Source organism: Chlorocebus sabaeus, chromosome 13 (genome assembly GCF_047675955.1).
Source record: "Chlorocebus sabaeus isolate Y175 chromosome 13, mChlSab1.0.hap1, whole genome shotgun sequence".
NCBI classification, from domain to species: Eukaryota; Metazoa; Chordata; class Mammalia; order Primates; family Cercopithecidae; genus Chlorocebus; species Chlorocebus sabaeus.
Window position 1 is genome coordinate 87,186,657 of NC_132916.1, and position 21,839 is coordinate 87,208,495.

At 35.6% G+C, this 21,839-nt stretch overlaps 1 protein-coding gene across 2 annotated transcripts in view; it reads left to right on the forward strand.

Moving 5' to 3' along the window:
* Nucleotides 1-21,839, forward strand: part of RNGTT (RNA guanylyltransferase and 5'-phosphatase) — a 338,317-nt gene that overhangs the window by 54,851 nt on the left and 261,627 nt on the right. For both annotated transcript variants that reach the window (XM_008006573.3, XM_008006574.3), the window contains exons 6-8: nucleotides 1,224-1,464; nucleotides 13,619-13,728; nucleotides 14,950-15,051. In XM_008006573.3, coding sequence (XP_008004764.1) covers nucleotides 1,224-1,464; nucleotides 13,619-13,728; nucleotides 14,950-15,051 — 453 coding nt within the window. The remainder of the gene's footprint in view (nucleotides 1-1,223; nucleotides 1,465-13,618; nucleotides 13,729-14,949; nucleotides 15,052-21,839) is intronic.

Consider the following 21,839-nt stretch of genomic DNA (forward strand, 5'->3'; position numbering starts at 1 on the left):
AAACACTTTGAGTGCTTATTAATTTCATAAACTGTGTATTTACTTTTTCAGATTTTTTTTCACCTCTTATAGAATTATCAGAGACAGATTCTTCTAATATTTTGTATTTGTATCCAGCTTTGGAAATTACTGTTGTTGTTTTTTACCTTTTAAATACAGGTTGTATATCCCTTATCTGAAATGCTTTCGAGTAGAGATGTGTTTCGGATTTTTTTCACATTTTGGAATATTAGCATTATATTTACCAGTTGAACATCCTTAATCTGAATATCCAAAATCAGAAATGCTCCAATAAGCATCTCCTTTGAGCTTCCCATCAATGCTCAAAAGGTTTTGAGTTTAGGAACATTTAGGATTTAATTTTGGATTAGGGATACTCAACTGATAGCTTTTTTATAGCTGTTGAGTACTAGGAAAAGTTTATAATGACATACAAAAGGAATTATTTTTGGGAGAGTGTTACTCCTTTTAAGTCAACCAGCAAATGTTTATTGAGCATCTGTTATTTTTGAAGTATGTTTTTAGATCCTGAGAGATTATGACTTTAGTACCTAATATTCTTAAGATAATATATTACTAACTGAATCTTCTTGTTGACTGATGGAGCGTCATTATTTATGTTAACAAAGGCTTTCACATAGTAGGTCCTTTTTTGAATATAATCAGATGAAGTACACATATGGTTTTTGCATTTTGCAGTATGTGTTGGTGGTGGTTCTGTACTGCATGTACTTTCTAGCTCTGACCATTCAGATGCTCTCCACAGTTATCTCAGTTTCCTGTGTCAGATTCAGCCTGTGCTTACCCTCTCTTTGATGATCTAGAGTCTTAATGCCTGGATCTGTTGAAAGTTCTTGTAAAATCAATATGCTTTTATTTTGCTCACATTGTTGTTTTTTTTGACTGGTTTCCCTGCAGAGTCAGACCTCAACCTTCAAGACTTTATTTAAATTCTTCACAGACCCTATCTAGGCCTCTACTATATACTCACAACAATTTAGTTTTAGAATTTCAGAATTTTCAGAATACCTTATATTAAAACGTTTTCAGAATGAATTTGTCTCTTAATAGATTGAATGACTTGAGGGTGAGGATTGTGATTTGTCCATTTTATAAACTTCTGTTATACTTTATATGGAGCCTTGAATATAATAAGTGAGATTTTGATAAGCCTGCATAAATGGAGGATAGCGAGGAAATTGCATGGTGTTTGTTTCCCATAGTATCGAAGCAGCAGTTGCTACTTTTGCCCAAGCCAGACCACCAGGAATCTACAAGGGTGATTATTTGAAGGAACTTTTTCGTCGGTATGGTGACATAGAGGAAGCACCACCCCCACCTCTATTGCCAGACTGGTGTTTTGAGGATGATGAAGACGAAGATGAGGATGAGGATGGAAAGAAGGAATCAGAACCCGGGTCAAGTGCTTCTTTTGGCAAAAGGAGAAAAGAACGGTTAAAACTGGTAATGTTTAAAAATATTATAATAGGTTTTTTTCCTTCTGCAAGCTTATTGAGATTTATAAAAATGGAATATTGGCCATGTTTCGTTAGCTAGGTTTGTCAGATGATTCATCCTAGCCCTTTCAAAAATTTTTTTTTTTTTTTTTTTTTTTTTTAGACAAGGTCTTGCTCTGTTGCCCAGGCTGGAGTGTAGTGGTAGCCTTGACCTCCTGGGCTCAAGTGATCTTCCCACCTCACTTTCCTGAGTAGCTAGGACTGTAGACATGTGGCAACATGGCTGGCTAATTTTTAATTTTTACATTTTCTGTAGAGAAGGGTCTCACTTTGTTGCCCAGTCTGGGTTTGAACTCCTGGGCTCAAGTGATCCTCCTACCTTGGTCTCCCAAAGTGTTGGCATTACTGGCATGAGCCACTGTGCTTGGCCTTTAAAGATTCTTAATAGCCACGAGTCTTTTTCAAAGAGAAAAATTGCAGTTATGTAAATTTCTCCTGCTTTTGTTTCTTAGGGAAACCAAATAACTTTTAGATATTAGATTGAGAACTTACTATTTCTTTACAAAGTATTGTGAGATTTCAACTAAATACCTAGTGAATATTTTTGCTAATGCTTTACAAAATTGTCACACAGTTAAAGTAACTTTACATATGAATTCTGCATCCCCCTCCATGGGTGATACTTTCATGCTTTCCATAAAATTAAATCAAGAAGACTCACTTCTCTAGCCAACCTTTAATAATCTTCTAGAAATAAAAGAGCTAACCATAAATATGAGGGGTTATCTTCTTTTATTGGAGGATAGAAGAACTGTCGAGAGGAAAAGTACTGGTTGTACTTGTACACACACAAGTATATGAGATAGGCCAAAGGGAAAAGTTAGGAAAAGTATGGAGGTAATTGTGTTAATGAAATTATTAATTAAGGTTCCTGGTATATTATGGTTGAGTGGTATACACCATGACTCATTTATTAGTAGGCATGGTTCACAGGCAAGGAAGTAAATGCTTTGTTAGTTTATGTAAACCATATAAGTTATTTTTGGCTTAAAAAATTTTTTTTGTTTGTAAAACAATTTTTTTTTTTTTTTTTTTTTTTTTGGGATACGGAGTCTCACTCTGTCACCCAGGCTGGAGTGCAATGGTGTGATCTTGGCTCACTGCAAGCTCCGCCTCCCAGATTCACGCCATTCTCCTGCCTCAGCCTCCTGAGTAGCTGGGACTACAGGTGCCCACCACAGTGCCCGGCTAATTTTTTGTATTTTTTAAGTAGAGATGGGGTTTCACCATATTAGCCAGGATGGTCTCGATCTCCTGACCTCGTGGTCCACCTGCCTTGGCCTCCCAAAGTGCTGAGATTACAGGCTTAAGCCACAGCGTCCGGCTGTAAAACAATGTTTTAATTACATTTACACATTTTAAATTTCAAGACTATAAGTACACGGAAAAGTGTTAATTGCTTTGAAACATAGAGATTATTTCAAAAGTAATTTATTCCTTTAGTCTGATTTATTATTTTCTGAATTTAGATATCTGAAATTACTGAGTCACATACCTAGAAAAATAACAATCACATTCTAAGGAAACTTCAATAAGCAGCATAGCATAAAATACAGGTTTTGTTTATTTGTTTGTTTTTGGAGACAGGGTCTCAACTCTGTTGCCCAGGCAGGAGTGTGGTGGCAAGATTATGGCTCACTAGTGGCAGCCCAGCCTTGACCTCTCTGGGTTCAGTGATCCTTCTACCTCAACCTCCCGAGTTGCTGGGACTACTACAGTGAATCTCTTACAAGCACCATGTTGCTGGATTCAGACAACAGTTTTTGCCTTATTATTTAGTCCATGTACATTTCTTGTAAAGATTAGATTCAAATTGTCTTACTGGTTTTTTTTGTGCCACTAGTGGTATATTCCTTTCTCGCCTTCTTTATGGTTGCTTTTATTCTTCTATCACCCCAACCCATTGCTTGTTGACCATACATTCCTTTACTGTTCTTTTATTAGTTACTCAAGATTTCATGGCCAGGTGCGGTGGCTCATGCCTGTAATCCTAGCACTTCGGGAGGCCGAGGTGGGCGAATCACGAGGTCAGGAGTTCGAGACCAGCCTGGACCACATGATGAAACCCTGTCTCTACTAAAAATACAAAAAAAATTAGCTGGGCAAGGTGGCAGCCGCCTGTAATCCCAGCTACTTGGGAGGCTGAGGCAGGAGAATTGCTTGAACCCGGGAGGCAGAGGTTGCAGTGAACTGAGATTGCGCCACTGCACTCCAGCCCGGGTGACAGAGTGAGACTCCATCTCAAAAAAAAAAAAAAAATCAGGGTGCTTGACAGTTATTTTTTTTCTAGCACTTTGAATATTTCATTCCAGAATTTATTTCTGTTGAGAAGTTAGGCACCTTGTTGCTTCTTTGAAGATAATTTCTTATTGTTTTTGATTTTCAGCAATTTTACCATGATATTTCTACTTGTGGTTTTCTTTGTATTTATCCTGCATGATGTATGTAGGGATTCTTAAATATATGGTTGGATTTGTTTTCCTAATTTGTTTTAGACAATTTTTGGCTGTTATCTTTTCAAGTATTGTTTCACATCCATTCTTTCTTTCTTCTGGAGCTCAACCTAATAGCAGTAGGCCTTAAAAATTTTTTTGTTGTTGTTGGATATGGAGTCTTGGTCTGTCACCCAGGCTGGAGTGCAGTGTTGTGATCTTGGCTCACTGCAACCTCTGCCTCCCGGGTTCAAGCGATTCTCCTGTCTCAACCTCCCAATTAGCTAGGATTACAGGTGTGCACCACCACACACAGCTAATTTTTGTATTTTTAGTAGAGACAGGGTTTCACCACATTGGCCAAGCTGGTCTCAAACTCCTGACCTCAGGTGATCCACCCGCCTCTGCCTCCCAGAGTGCTAGGATTATAGGCGTGAACCACCATGCCTGACCTAAAAAAAGAAAATTTTTTTTTTTAAAAAACTACCTCCTGTGTTCTTTTTCATATTCTTTATCCTTTTGTTTATTTTTTAGTTTGGATATTTTCTTTTTGTTTTTATTTTTTTTGAGACAGAGTCTCCTTCTGTGGCCCAGGCTGGAGTGCAGTGGTGCAATCTCAGCTCATTGCAACCTCTGCCTCCCGGGTTCAAGCGATTCTACTGCCTCAGCCTCTTGAGTACCTGGGAGTACTGGCGCATGCCACTACGCCTGGCTAATTCTTGTATTTTTAGTAGAGACAGAGTTTCACCATGTTGGCCAGGCTTGTGTGGATCTCTTGACTTCAGGTGATCCACCTGCCTCAGCCTCCCAAAGTGCTGGGATTACAGGCGTCAGCCTTCTTTGGATATTTTCTTCTGACCTATCTTGGCGTTTACTAATGTCCTCATTAAGCTTTGTCTAAGCTGCTGTTAAACTCATCCTTGACTACTTAGTTTTAGTTATTTTACTTTCACTCCTGGAATTTCCATTTGATTTTTTAAAAAATGATTTTCAGTTCTCTGCTGGAATTCTTCACCTTGTCATTTCAGTTTTTGAAAATATTAAAACCAGTTTTTTAAAAGTCAAATAAAAAAAAACTAATATGTGGGTCTCCTGTGGATCTTTTTAAATGTTTTTTTTCTCTTGTCCTTTTGATATCTAGTCAATTATAGTTTTTTTTTTTTTGCATACTTGAATGTGTTTGTTTATGAAACAATTGTTTATGAAAAATTATGGGAATAATTTGAGGCTCTGGTCATGTTATCTTTCTTTAGAGAGGATTTACTTTTGCTCCTACAGAGAATTAGCAGGATATCTTAATTAAGGATTGAGGTGTTAGAAACTAGACTTTAGTTTTGGGGCACTGGTCTATTTTTGCTTTGCTCTTATTCCTGTAGCCTTTGAGGATCTTAACTAAAAGTGTGGGGAATTAAACTGGACTCCTCCTACTTGATGGCCTGTAACTCCAGCTTTTATTTCCCATTCCTGTGATATTGCTGAAATTTCTCTTCAGCTTCTTACTGTCTTAGCTACCATTTTTGAAACAGTGCCTCTTGAGGAGAGTAGTATAAGGGAAAAGCTGTAGAAGATGTCTAGCTCAGCTTTCTGGGCTCCCCTTCCCTCTTGAGTTTTTGGCCCTTCAAGTCTTTATTGCCTTTCTAATTCTCTGAGGTCTTCAAATGAATTCTTTAACATTGTCCAGCTTTTTTTGTGTGTGGCTACAAAATTAGTCTAATTAGGCTGGGTGCAGTGGCTCACACCTGCAATCTCAGCACTTTGGGAGGCTGAGGTGGAAGGATTGCTTGAGCTCAGGAGTTTGAGACTAGCTTGGGCAATGTAGTGAGACCTCGTATCTACAAAAAATTTAAAAAATTAGCCAGGTGTGGTGGTGTGCGCTTGTAGTCTGTTACTTATGAGGCTGAGGTGGGTGGATTGCTTGAGCCTGGGAGGTTGAGGCTGCAGTGAGCCGTGATCATACCACTGCATTCACCTGCACTTCAACCTAGGTGACAGAGTGATAGGCTGTCTTAAAAAAAAAAAAAAAAGCACAAACCTTCTTTCTCTCTTTTTGGAGAAGGTAGTTAGGCTTGATTTCTGTTATGAGATGGTGATTTTTGAGAATATTTGTGCTTATACCTCCAAAGGCTGAATTAGGGGAAAAAAATTTTCTAAATCCTTGTATAGCATTTTGGTAGTTTTTTCTTTTTTCAAACCTTAATTAGTAAATCCTAAAATTATTAAATATTTTACTCATATAAGTAATATATTAAAGATTAAAGAACATTAATCTTTAGTTTATTAAAGAAAGTTTGAAAATGAAAGAAACAACTTATAATCCTTCAACTTTCATACTACCTCTGGTATTTTTGTCTTCTTAGAATAATTTTTCCCTATTTATTTACTTTTAAAACATACACAGATGTCTTAAAGATTAGTTTTTTTTTTTTTTTTTTTGGTAAAATATAAATGCAAACATCTAGGAGTATATAGAGTTAAAAGGCAAAATATTTCTTCATTCCCAAGCCAGTTGCTCTCTACTTTTTGGTTATTTCTGTGCATATGCATAGAAAACTTAGTATAGAAGAATAACTTAGTGTAGAAGAATATATACTGGGTGTATATACTAAAAATTATATATTGTATAATTATATATATACACACTAAAAATTATATATTGTAAAAATTAAATACTATATAAAAGTAATACTATATATACTAAGAAAGGAAAAATTTAATTTTTCTATTTGAGAAAGCAAATAGAACCTTTCTTTAGAAGACAAGAGAGGCTGTCAATCCATAAAATAATAGCAGGCTATTAAGAAGAGGAACAAATTAGAGATCTTGGAAATGAGAAGATTAAAAAACCACTTAATATGTGGGATGAGTAGCAGAATGAAATTATCAAGCTAGAGGATCTAACTAAGAAATCCAGCATGCAGCATGAAAAGACAAAAACAAAGTAAAATATGAGAAATAGTTTAGAATTAACATAAAGGGAGCAATTTAACGGTATGATTTAACAGAGGACAAAATTCAATAACAACAGAAAGTATTTATCTGAGGATTATTTTCTGTGGTGCAGTAGGGCTGGGTCAGACTGGTAATTTTAAGAAGCTAATGGAAGGCGAGAAAGTGGAGACAGAGTTGTGTTAGGGGTTCCCTGTACCACCTTCACTTTTGGAGATTTACTAGAATAACTCAGGACTCAGCATATGGTTGTACTTATAACTGAGATTTATACAGCAATGTACTAAGGATATACAGCTGGATTGTAAGAGACAAAGACAAGTAGAGTGTGGGGGGAGTTAATGTGCCGGCTTTCCTATGCTCTCTCTTTCTCATGAGGGGTCATCCTGAGCTCACTCTTCCTGGAGCAATGTGTTTGTGACGTTTCTGCCTGCGGAAGCTCATTAAACTCTCACTGCTCAAGATTTTTATTGATGGCCAGTCACGTGGGCACACACTGCTTAGCATGTACCAAAATTCCAGGATCCCAGGAGGAAAAAAAATTTATTCAGCATTAACTGTATTGTTGGCACAAATAATCTAAGTTTGGTGAGTCATCCTTATCAGCTGACTGAGAGCACTCTGAAAGCCAAGTTCTCAGGTGCCATTCAGGAGCCAACTTTGCAAGTACTAGTGTTAGGTTAACCCTTTTCTGCACACTACTATAAACTATTCATTCAAGTGGCTTGGTTATGATAAAAAAAGGAGAAGGGTAATTGATGCAGACATAGCCAGAAAAGACTTTTTAATATGGGATAAATTCAAGCGTATGTGGATACGGAGCTAGTGAAGTCAATGAAGTTGGAAGTAAAGATTTAGGGAATAATGATAGAGAAACCTCTGAGGAGATGCAAGGGAATGGAGGTCAAGTGTAGTTTTTGGAGTAATAGGTCTTCAGCAATAGGAGGGAAATATCTTTCTTAGTACTGGAGATGTAATTGAGATTGTGATTTTTTCCTCAATACGTTTCAGCTGCCTATGTGTGGGAGTGGAAAAGACTAACAGTAGGTTGACTCAAGGTTGGAGAAATTTAGTTTGGGTGTGATGAAGAACAAGAGGTAAGGGGGACTGAGGGTATCAGGGGAAAAATAATTGAAGTAATCAGCCATAGGTTCTCGGCTGAATAGGAAGTAAGGTCAGGATGAGGTGCCGTTAGAATGTGTAAAGGAGAAATGAAGGGACTGTTAGTTTTGGTGAAATTGAAAAGTGGGCATAGTGATAGTAAAAGAGTTTATAAAAGTTAGAGCAACATGTTGGTTTTAGAATGCTGTCGGCACTCAATCAATGTGAGTTGAATTGAATCAAAAGGTAGAGTGGTTTGAAATGATTATGGTATGGCCATGGAGCAGGATGTTCCAGTTGGACAAAGATGAGGGTCATTGAAAATGAGATGACTGAACTGTAAAGGTTGTACGATAGGTCGAGTTATTTCAGTGGATGTTGATGTTACCAATATAATGATAGAAGTTAGAATAGTGAGAAAGACCAACTTTTTTTTTGATGAATGTAGGGCAGTATCTTTCAATACACAAAGGATAGAGGGTTTTACTACTTTAGACTCTCTGACTGTAAGTAGCAGAAAATAACTTTAGCTTAAATATTAAGGGTACTTATTCATGAGTAAATTGGTGGAACTCAGGCACTGGAATATGCCAGATTTTAGGACAACATTGGAACCTGGACCTGGAAAGTTACTTAGAACCTAATTTCTGCTATTTTTTTCTTAATATCTTACCTCTGCTGTTGTCCCTTTATTTGTATCAGTCTTCTCATTGGCTCTGTCTTTCAAGACAGGCTCTTTCTGATTTCTCATTTTCCTGGGAGATTGTTAACTGTCTCAAAGCTTCTAAGGTAACCTGTAATAATTTTAGCCGCATGCCGAGACTAACTGCTTGTCTCTGAATCCCAATTCCAAATTACCAGGAGAGAGAATCTGATGGCTTCAGATCGAGTTAGGGTTATTTGTGTTCCCATCAACTTTGGCTGGAGTAGTATGTTATCTTGTAATGTTATATAAAATGGCCATTAGGCCCCATCTTTGTGGGTGGGGAGGGCAGCTCTTAAAGAGAGTTGTTATGCCAGCACCCACAGTGGATTTCTGCTTTACTACAGCTGAGTGGTATAGCTGAAAGGAATTAGTGTAAATGGAAGAGGGGCTTTTGAAAGACATTAGAAAAGCAACGAGGAGGTAGAATAGTAGTTTAAATTACTGCCATGGATCTTGGGCAGTAGGAGAATAAGTAGCTTTAAGATGAAGTGGTCTCTCTGGGGAGAGCTAGCTTTTAGTTGAGACACAGGGTATGGTGTGTTCAAGAAAATGGTTGAGATGATAGGGGAAGGTTATTTATGAAAAAGGAATTCCAGGGTTTACATTGGAACTCTTTGGGAAGGCGATTATTGATAAGATGAACCAAGGAAAGGGGCTTTAAAGCAGTGAGTACAAAACCATCAGAGAAGAAAGGGGACTGGGGAGTTGAATTGTGGATGGTGTCAGCAGTAGTTGACCTATGGTTGACAGGGATGAGAAGCATAGATATAATTACTTATTACATTTATGGTTGGAAAAGCTTTCATTTTTCTTTTTTTCCATCTGAGGTTGAAGATAGTTGACAGAGGCAATCTAAGAATGACTAATTATTTTGTAGATCACATCTCTTGACATAATGAAGGTATTTTTGGTTTGAGACTTTGTTAAGCACAGTCTTTTCTGATTCTTACATTGATGTAACTGTATATTCAAGTAATGGACTCCTTGTAGTTACTTTTGATAGCTCTCTTTGGGTTTGTAACTGTGGTACATGTCCTATTCTGTGCTTGGCCCCTTACATTCCTAAGACACCTTCTTTATTCGTCTTTTGAGTACATGCATTACTGAGTTGCAGGAGTATGACTGACATGTATGTTGCTTGCTCGTTGAACTGATGTCCGAGATCATTTCTTTGAATACAACAATGAATGTATTTTCCTCATTATGAAAATATGCTTGTTGTACATATATACTTGTATACATTTTCTCTGTACACACACACACACACACACACACACACACACACACACAGAGCAGTCTGTCACATAAATTGCCCCCATCTTCTGTAATTACTAAATTTCTGTCTAAAGGATCACTCATTTCTGTTGTGATAGCCATGCAGATTTTAATTTTAAGGCTAGTTGACTCTGTTTATGAAATATATTTCTATAAACATACTTTTTAAACTTTTGATTTTTTTTATTTTCACAAATAGATATAATAATTTGTTGAAAAGTGAAAATAAATGTCAGTGACTTTAATACTCAATTATAGTATGTACGTAATAATTCCAGACCTAAGACATTGCTATTTATAATTTATTTTTAAAATTAATTATTTATTTTTTATTTTTATAAATAGAGATGGGTCTCACTATGTTGCCCAGGCTGGTCTTGAACTCTGGGGCTCAAGCAATCCTCCTGATTCAGCCTGGGATTACTGGAATGAGTCACCACATCTGGCCACTGTTTAGAATTAGTGATCTTTCCATTATAAAGATTTAACTATTTAATGCTGAAGTGGCCATGTTTTCAAGGAGTGAAACCATGTCATACATAACGATGAAGGTTTTCAGCCATAGACTTGGAATGAGATCACATATGGGGATGAGATCCTTCTAGTTAGCCTAGTACTGCTGTACTGCCCTGTGTGTACATGGGGTCCTTCAAGTCAGGCCTTGCAAGGCATGCCGGCTGTGCCATGTTGTAAATGGGGCAGAGGAAGCTATAGCAATGGAAAACTAAGCTATGTATTTTAGGTACAGCTATTAAAACAAGGTAGGAATGAGGCTAGGCCCTTAACTTCCCTAAGGCATACTTTTCTAGCTACCTTCTGCCCTGTGTCTGGCACCTACATCCTGGATGATTGTTCTCTTTTATCCATTCTGGATTTTTAAAATAAAATAAATATGAAAAGCATCTTGATCTCTTGTTTGTGGGAAGTGATGCTGTGAGATTTAGCTTCAGGAATATGTTATGGCTAATGCTTACCATATTTCCCAAGGAGGGAAATACAGGATTTTCTAACACTGGTTAAAAATGCAAATTCAAGATTTGGAAGGGCTGGTATAATGAAATAATGAGCAGTATCAGCATGTGCAAATCTTGTTTGAAGGATTTTATTTTCTCCCCTCTTAGACCTTTTGTACATTTAGAATGTTGGAACAGTTTCTAGATCTCTAACATGAAAACCAAGATAGCTGCTTTCATGTTGCTTTCAGCTCTAAGTAGAAATAACCAGAATTGGCTTACATTAAACAAACTACATCTAGAAATAAATAAAAAAAAAATTAGTGATCTTTCTTGGAGTTATTACATAATTTTGAATAATATAAAAATGGTATTTTGTCAGAGAACTATTGTGGTAACATTAAATAGCAAATTATGTTAACCTAAAGTTACCAAGGATGATTTGTGTATGAAGTGTATCATCCTTTTTTTCATTGGACTTAACTTCTACTTTTCTTTTTACATATTTGTTGTGGAAGAAAATAGAGGAAGTTAAAAAAGAAGTTGATGCATGGTAGGAAAGATTAAGGAAGAAGAACAGGCCAGGCACGGTGGCTCAAGCCTGTAATCCCAGCACTTTGGGAGGCCGAGATGGGCAGATCACGAGGTCAGGAGATCGAGACCATCCTGGCTAACACGGTGAAACCCCGTCTCTACTAAGAATACAAAAAATTAGCCGGGTGTGGTGGCAGGCGCCTGTAGTCCCAGCTACTCGGGAGGCTGAGGCAGGAGAAGGGCGTAAACCCAGGAGGTGGAGCTTGCAGTGAGCTGAGATCCAGCCATTGCACTCCAGCCTAGGCGACAGAGCGAGACTCCGTCTCAAAAAAAAAAAAAGAAAGAAGAACAATAAATGCATGACAGCCATTTACTAGATGATTAGGGTTAACTTTTATAACCAGCCTCAGTAGTTGTTAGATCTGTACTGATGCTCAGTATTTATTGGCTCTGTTAAATTAAAAATATTCAGCTTATTCAACCGTATAGAAATGTTATTAAAATATTTCTGTGGTAATATTATGGGAAAGTGCTTGGTTGAATGTTGATCATATTTTCTATGCATTAGTCCTTTTTATTGTTTGTTAAAAAAAGAAATAGTGTTTGTGTTTTTAGTAGTAACTTAGGTTAATTTGGCCTTTGCTTTTATTTTGCCCATTTCAGAAGCTAATGTACATTTCTTAACTTTGCATAGGAAATCCATGTTGATAAATGAAACTAGACACTTTCTTCGTGTAAAACTTAAAAAGAACATCTCATGCTGTTAATACCATCAGAATTAAGATGCTTAATATTGAACTCTCTAAAAAGAAGTGTTCTCTTTTTAATTAGCATAAGATATAATTTTATAAGGATATTGAAATTATCTGAGCACTCAGTAAGTAAATATGTTACAAACCTCATTATCTGATTGAGCTTTCTTTTCAAAATACTCTTTTTTTTTTTTTTCCTTTGGCTGTTGTACTTAATGATAGAAATGGTTTTAAACAGAAAAGCCATTGACTAGTACAGAGAGGTAATGGTATAATAGGAGAGGGATCGTACTCCTTGGTCCTTTGGCTTATGAAGTTCCTGAATTATGATTCTTTAAGGAAAGCAAAGTAGAAGACAGATAAGTACAAAAAGTGATTCAAAATTAGGGACAAACAGTAGGACTAGTGTCTGCTGGAAGGATTCAGGATTCTTCTAGATTTGACAGGAATGTATGTGGGTGAAATATTAAGTGTTCTTTTTTTCTTCTCTCAAGTGGCTCAGGTTGCCAAGTCTTTGCCAGAAGGCTGAACGTTGTAGCTTGTAGACTAAATTTTTATTCCCTAATTACATTAACAGCTAGAATTGTTTTATATGTCTTTCTTAAGACTGATGCCAGCCTTTTCTGGGCCTGAAAAGAACTGTAGCATACATCTAGACTATTTTTTTTAGGTTTTAAAATTTCCAGAAGTGTTCCTTATTTGTTTGATATTCTCCATCTGCTTTACTTTGCTGTGATATTTCAAAATATGTAGTTCTGAGTTAAAAAATTTAGATTAAAAGTTCCATGATGAGTAATATTTTGTTCTATTAATATGTTAATATATCCAATGACTGTGGCTTAGCCACTTTGCCTTACACTCTTACTCTGGTTTACAAAGGTAGAAGTTTTGGTGTTTATCCCCTTAAAGTCCATACTTCACTCATAATAACACAACTCCTTCTCCCTTCTCTCCACTGGTGACTGGTATAGTGTAGGCCTGTTCAAATTCTGTCTTTTACCAGTTGATTTACATAAAATCTTTATGCCTTATTTACTCATCTCTCAAATAAATATAGTACAATCTATTTTTTCAGTGTTGTAAGGATTAGAGAGAATATTTGCAAGATGCCATTCTGCTTGGCTCTCAGTAAATGGTAGATAAATTATTATTACTGTTATGATTTGAGAAGTGCCTGTAGAGTACATATGTATATTGAAGAAAACTATATGCTGGATTTAGGAAAACTGGTGTACAATCCTAGGGGAGTTTATACAGCAGACCGTTTCTGTTAGATACATTGACTTGCTAAGATTTGTGAAAACAAACTAATTTATCTCTTAGTCACTTCTTTGTAAATGAAGTTGAACTCTAATAAAATATTTTTCTTTTTCTTGTTTTTCCTTTTTTTTTTTTTTTTAAGGGCGCTATTTTCTTGGAAGGTGTCACTGTTAAAGGTGTAACTCAAGTAACAACACAACCAAAGTTAGGAGAGGTACAGCAGAAGTGTCATCAATTCTGTGGCTGGGAAGGGTAATAAATATTTTAAAATTTTAAATAAAATTTACTCTTACTTTGCAACACTTAAAATTAATAGAAGCATTGGCATATATTCTTGGCTCCTTGAAGTTAGTATGTTTGCAATAGAATACTTTAAAGGTGTCAGATTTCTTTCAAGAGAATCAATGCAATAACCAGACAGTTGAGTCAAAATTAGATGACTCACATATTTTCCTAAAGTAATAGAAAATTGTTTTCACTGACTAGTATTTGTTTCATGTCTTTGACTCTACTGCTACTGATTAATGTTTGAGCTAGTCTCTCAGTTTGTTAAGAGGGAAGAGGTGAAATTTTGATCTGCCTCATTTTCCAGTTTTTCTGTAATCAGAAGTCTAGGAAAATCAGCTTTAAATATATTCAAGTCGTGGCATTCCCTGCCACGACTTGAAAATATCTTTCAGACGTGTCATAGTGGATTCAGGAGAGCATACATTGCTCTTACCTGTTGCTCTCAGGTCTTGGTCTGTGGTTATTTCTGCTGGTCATTGGTATCTGTGGCAGAGAATTGTAATACGGTTGAATGTAATGAAAAAGGATTATTGCTAAAAATTCCTAATATGAATTCCTAATGGAAATAACTTTTATTACTGTTAGAGGAATACCAGATAAATCATCTAGAAGTAGTTTTAACTAAAATATGAAAATAATGAAGAAATAAGATCTTTAAAGTTGTGTTAAACCTTAATCTTGACCTACACCCTTGGTTTTAATGTTTTGTTAAACCTTAATCTTGACCTGCATTTCTCCTGTTTTGTCACTTCTGGGTATCTTTCGAGGAGAAAGTTGCCAACCTTGTAGTTATGTCAAGTTGGCAGTGTTATGTTGGAGAAATATGGGGTCTAGAATATCATGTAAGGTAATAAAGCCAAGATTTAAACTTCTTCCTGAAGTACAAGACTTGTAAACATACCTGCTTTACTATTTAGATAATGTATACTAATATTTTAATATTAGCTCAGTGATTATACTATAGCAGTGATAATTTAGAACTCTGTTAACTTGTACTCTAAAATGTCAAGAAAATGATAATCTTTTATTAGTATTTTTGTGAAAGCAGATGTTATTCCAGTTGACATTAATCTCATGATAGAGAGAACCTTGTGATAAATGTGTGATTCATTTGAGATTGGTTTAAGACATGTATTGCTTTGTATGAATACCAGCCACGATAGTAATACCATGTTCTTCTTTAAGGTCTGGATTCCCTGGAGCACAGCCTGTTTCCATGGACAAGCAAAATATTAAACTTTTAGACCTGAAACCATATAAAGTAAGCTGGAAAGCAGATGGTACTCGGTAAGTTAGACTTCTAAAAAATTATACAAATAACCTTAATGCTTGAAGAATATTGCTTTGTTGTTAGGAAAGTTTACACTCTTCAGAGTGTGAATTTCTGATGTGAACAGAACAATAAATGTTTCAAAAAATTATATATTTTTTGTTTTTCTAGTATTCTAAGCTGTGTAGTACAGTTATCTCTCATTCTGCTAAATTTTTGATTTCTGAGCGTAGCTAGTTTAATATAAATTATAATCAGATGTTAAGTTTGAAAGTATTTTTCTCTTAATGATACGGTTTTTGATATGTCTGCTGCCCACTACCTTGTTTTTTAATGATATTGGACATGTTAAAGTTAATAGAAAAATTGCCAGTTTATAATCTAAAAATGATGAACTCTCACTGATTCATTCTGTATTTTACTTCTTTGAATAATTTGCCTTATTCTCTTCATATATTCGTAAAGTTATTGCATTATTACAACAAAACTTAATTTCAAATTTTATATTTCTAAGTTTTAAGATTTTTAAAATTTGAGACAGGCTCTTGCTCTGTCACCCAGGCTGGAGTACAGTGGCACGATCAAGGCTCATTGCAGCCTTGAACTCCTGGGCTGAAGCAGTCCTCCCACCTCAGTCTCCTGAGTAGTAGTTCAGCGTCCTGAGTAGCTGGGATTATGGGAATGTGCCACCCTGCCTGGCTAATTTTTAAATTTTTGTAAGGATGAGGTCTCCTTATGTTGCCCAGGCTGGTCAAGATATTAGTAGAGATTTTATTCTTCCTCAGCAACATTTTACTTTTTTCTTTTGTAATCCGTATTTTTTGGATCCATTACAGTTTTGCTATATGTATGTATTCATTCAGCAAATGTTATAAATAGTTGAAATAATTATTTTAACATATTAACATAGAAGTCATTATTTCATATTACAATGTTTTGGAGTAACTAGAAGTATATATATGTTAGCTTTTAAATGTTATTTTGAAGATGACAGATTCTATTTAATTTTTATGAGTTTTGGAAAGTCTTAAGTGGCAGTCATACTCTTTGTATCATGACATCTCCATCTCCATGTAACATGTAGTTACCTTAAAAGATATATATGGAGACAAGAAGTGGAGCAGATATAACTCGTTTTCAATATTAGGTGACTGTAATGATATTTTAACCTGATACGCTTTCTAGAATGTTTAAGTATTTTATTATATTTGATTTTTATTGGTAATATGTAAAAATATTTTCATTCATTTTAATTGTCTGCCTCTGTTGGAAACAACTTTTCCCCTTAGTTTAGCATTTTTTAGCCTTTTAAGGGTATTTTATAGGCAAGACAGGTTCATTTGACAAAATTCAGAAAATAACATTAAAAAAAGAAGAAAATAAAAAGAAATTTTACCACCTAGAGATTATCACTACCATTATTATGGTTTGACCTTTTTCTCTGGGTTATATGGCAGTTATGGTTTTTTTAATTATTATTTTTTGAGACGGGGTTTCGCTCTTGTTGCCTAGGCTGAAGTGCAATGGTGCAATCTCAGCTCATTGCAACCTCCACCTCCCAGGTTCAAGCTATTCTCCTGCCTCAGCCTCCCAAGTAGCTGGGTTTATAGGCATGTGCCACCATGCCTGGCTTATTTTGTATTTTTAGTAGGGACAGGATTTCTCCATGTTGGTCAGGCTGGTCTCGAACTCCCCACTTCAGGTGATCTGCCTGCCTTGGTCTCCCAAAGTGCTGGGATTACAGGTGTGAGCCACCATGCATGGCCTATGGTTTTTATTATTAATGCTTTGTGTACTAATTCAAGTCGTTAAATAACAAGTATTTGATATGTATATGTTTATTTGTTCATATTATTTTGAATTTTCTTAATGAACTAGCCTTAAAAATTAAGAATAATGCATAATGCAAAATTGAAACAGTGTAGAAATGAAAAAAATGTGCCTTGTGTGCTTGCAGTAGTTATACAAAGACAGGTATAGATCAATATACAGATAATTTGGATCTTTTACCCATTCTGCACCCTTCCCTGTGGATATGTGTTTTTGACGGATAAATGAAAATTAGCCTCTCTGCTTATTTTCAGAATATTAAAACTATATTTAATATGTTGGGTTAGATTATGTTCAGAATCTATTGGTAGTAAGGATGTTAAGGATACTGTTGAGACATATATTTTAATAGATACCTAAAAACGTCTTAACAAATGGGTTTATTACCTGCTTCTTGGGGTGGAGAACGAGTGGAAAATGTGAGGTCAAGGTGTCTATCTCTAGGCTTTACACTACAAAATGAACTGAGTATTTGGGATTGAGGCATAAATTAAACCTCTTAGGAGTTTCATATTTTAGGTACTCTTTTTTTTCTGTTAAAATTTATTTTATTTTATTATTTTGAGACAGGGTCCTTACTCTGTTGCCTAGGCTAGAATGCAGTGGCACAATGATTGCTCACTGCACCCTTGACCTCCTGGGCTCAAGTCATCCTCCCACCTCAGCCTCCAAAGTAGCTCGGATTACAGACATGTGCCACTATGCCCAGCTAATTTTTAAAATTTTCTGTAGGAATGTGATCTTGCTATGTTGTCCAGGCTGGTCTTGAGCTTCTGGGCTATAGTGATCCTCCCACCTTGGCTTCCCAAAGTGTTGGGAAGCCACCACGCCTGGCCTTAGATATGCTTTACTTTCTGCATTGCTTTCTTCACAGTATCATGGTAAGCTTTGGGCAAAATAATAAAGCCTGCAAAATTTGTCTCTAGCTTCTGCCATCCAACTTTTGTGGATTTTGTTTCTCCTCTGTAGTTGTGTGCCCCTTTCTCTGTGTCTCGGTATTGTTAGACCCTTAGATGATTGGCTAAAGTAATTTTTTATGAAATAATTGGTTAAGGTGTTTTTGATTGGTAATGGAAATACCTAATTTCTCCTAGAACCAGGCTCCACCAAACACAAAAGGAAAACCCCTGAGTATTTATTGAATACCTACTCTGTTTTAGGATACTTTATTCTGGGAGAGAAAAAATTTTGCAAGGTGTTTCTGTACCGGTGTAAAATCTGTCTTTTGCACAGTAGGATTTAAGTCCAATAGCGTGGAAGAGGGACTTTCTGTGAATAAGGTGAAAAGAGCCTGAGGAGGCTGTCTTGGAGGCTATGAAATCAGAATAGCTGATTAATAGCTATGAACCCTGGACTCCATTGTCATTAAAGCTATGTCAGGATAGAGTGTAGGATTTCTTTTTATTATCCTTATTTCATAATTTAATGACAATTTGTTATATCTATTAACAATATTTAAACCAAGGATCTCTGAAATTGAGTGTAATAGGAAACCTGGATATAGTTAACAGTAAAAGGTACTGTGTAAGAATTTTGCATTAGCCTGACCAAGGCCTGAAGGCCTGGAGATAACAGTAAGTAGAGTGACTTTAAAAAAAAAAAAAAAGAAAGAAAGAAATTGTGTTTTGCTATGTTGTCCAAGATGGTCTCAAACTCCTGGCCTCAAGTGATTCTCCCCTGTTGGCCTCCTGAAGTACTGGGATTATAGGTGTGAGCCATTGAACCCTGCCTAGAATGCTTTTGACAGGAAACTTTAATGGATTCTAAAACGTCGTAGAATAGGGAATATTTCTGAAGTGTAAAGCTGGGTAATAAAACAGAAATACAAAAGTTATTGAAAATTAAACAGTGAGAAATTTATATTAATTATAATAGGTGAATTGATGGAGACTAAGCTACTGTAGTCTCAGAAACAAATGAAATGAAAGTTTGTTTGATGGACGAATTAATTGTGTTTCATGTATTTCAATAAACTCATACTTTTAAAAATGAGATTTCTTTAGTTTTTATAATTCTGAGTACTTTTGATTGCAGTTTTTGATCTCTAATAATTAAACATTTAAAAAAAATCTTCTAATTTGGAATTATGTCAGACTTAGAAAGTCTTCCAAAATAGTACAAAGAATTTCCATGTGCCCTTAACCAGATTCCCCAAATGTTAACATCTTATACTATTACAGTACAATGGCCAAAATCAAGAGATTAACACTGATGTATTGATTATTGATGTTATTCAGATTTCACTAAAAGAGTCAATATTATGTCCTGTTTCTGGTCCAGGACCCAATCCAGGATCACGTGTTTCATTAGGTTGCCGTGTCTCTTCTTCTTTTTTCTGCAATGATTCTTTAGGCTTTCTTTCATGACTTTGACACTTTTGAATAGCATTGGCTAGTTATCTTGTAGCTTGTCTCTCAGATTGAGTTTGTTTGATGTTTCCTCATGATTCAAGTTGGGCATGCTTGCAAGAACATCACAGTAGTAATATTTGCGTGTCATTTCAGGAGGCACATAATGTTGAATTGTCCTATTAGTGATGATTGTAACTTTGATCTCTTGATTTAGTTGGTGTGTGCCAGATTGATAAAGTTATTTTTGCTTATTATTTTATTTTTGTTTTGTATTTATTACTTTATTATTTATTGATTGATAAAGGCATGTCTGCCATGATAAAGTTATTATTTTTCCTTTGTACTTAAGAATCTGTGAGGGAGATACTCTGAGATCATGTAAATATCCTATTTCCTATACTTTTCCCCATTATTTTTAACATTCTTTAATGATTCTTACCTGAAACAGTTACCACTGTTATGTTTGCTAAGTAGAATAGTGGAATTCAGCTGTTGGGAAGAACTTTCCGTTCTTTCTCATTTCTTTATTTTTTCTTTTTTTATTCCTATCAGTGTGGACTCATAGACACATATTATATTCTGTGGGTTATAATCTATCTTAGTAATTATTTTATTGTTCCAGATGTCTCATTTGACCATTGAGAGACCCATCAAGTGAGTCCTGTCTTTTGACATCTCCCCCTCATTTTTTGAGTACTTTCTTGTTTCTGGCACCCCTAGATGTTGCAGACTTATCTTGTACTTTTCCTACCCCAGCCCTGGAATCAATTGTTTCTCTAAGGAGTGATATTTAGAAACCAATTTCTGCACACAAGTTGGGCTTATTAGTACCGGGATACCATTGCTTCTAGGCCCTCTCAGAAGATAGAGCTAGGAAATGTGTGTGTGTGTGTGTGTGTGTGTGTACATAAATACACACCTATATCTGTTTCAGTATCTGTCTCCATCTGTATGTGCATGCATACTTTTTTTTTTTTTTTTTCAAAATCATGAGCTCATACTGATACTTCCAGTTCTAATGTACTACCATAGGATTTATTGAATTTTTTCTCATTTTCTATTTGTAACTCCTCTCTCTGGTAGGGAGACACTAGGTTTTCATTATCCATAATATTTACTATAATACACATAAAGTAATTTTGGAATTGCTATTCCAAACCACTGTGAGAAATCCATTTGAATAGAGTGTAGTATTTGTGAACAGTTGGTCTGACTTTAGAGCCTTAGGGTATATAAAGTATACTGTGTTCCAAGGTTACTTAATTATTTTCTCTCTTCCTGCCAACCCCTTTAGTGTAGATAGTTTTCATTTGTAATACAATTAGTTTCATTTGTTTCTGCTTATATTCTGAGTTTGCCCTCATCCTTTGTTGATGTTAATTTTTCATTTTTCTGAATGTGTGAAACACTACGGTGATTCTAAAAGTCTACACTCAGTGTAGTTCTGAGTATACTCCGAGAAATGTTACTTTCTCCTATCCCTTTTAACCCTTTCCTGAGTCTACTCCAAGAAATATTACTTTCTCCTGTCCCTTTTAACCCTTTCTCTTTCTCTTTTCATTCTGTTCCTACCCACCCGCTTAAGTAACCAGCCTCATCATTTTCTGATTTACCCTTCTTGCATTTCTTTTTGTACAGATAAGCAGATGCACTTTTCCTTTTCCCCTTTCTTACAGGAAAGATACCATACACTTTAGAATTAGTCTTTTCACCTTGCTTTTCCCATTTAACAGTATGTTGTAGAAACCACTGCATTTCACTTCACAGATATCATCCTCATTCTTTTTTTACAGCTGCGTTGTACTCATTGTATGAATGCATAGTTTATTCAACCACTCTCCTGTATGGAGATATTTAGATCGTTTCCAGTATTTTGTAATTACAAATGATGCTGTGATCAATAACTTTGAGCTGACTTTCCCCACCTAGGTTGGGGTTGAAAGCCTAACCTCAGGGTCAGTTTCCAGAAAGAAGGATTGCTGAGTTGAAGGCTAGGTGTATATGAAGTTTAATTAGATACCACGAGTTTCTGCTTCAAAGGGGTAGTGCCAGATTGTCTTCCCACAGGCAGTTTGTGAGAATGCCTGTACCACTGCAGCCTTGCTAACAGAATGTGTTGGCAAATTTTTAAATTTTCATCAATCTGGTTAGTGAGAAATGGTATTTCATTCTCGTTTTAATTATGAATGAAGTCGAACATCCTCTCATATGTTTAAGGGCTATACTTATCTTTTTTGTGAATTATCTATCCTTGTTTCTTTTCTATTGTCTTTTGACTTTGTTCATGTTGTTTTTTTGGCCATACAAAATTTTATTATTTTTATGAAGTCAAGTTTATTAATTTGTATTGCCTCTTGATTTTGATTTATAGTTAGAAACCTTTCCTTATACTGAGATTAAAGAAGAATTAATTTTCTCATATTTCTTCTAATGTTTGTATGGTTTGATTTTTTTAAATCTGGAAGACATTTTAAATTATAGGCAATCTAACATTTCTACATATTTAAAAACTCCTTCTATTGTCATTGTTATTATTATTACTTTGCTGTGAAGAATTAATATCGTAAATTCATTTTGAGTGAAGACTATCTTCTAAGGTTGGAACTCAGTCATGATGATCCACT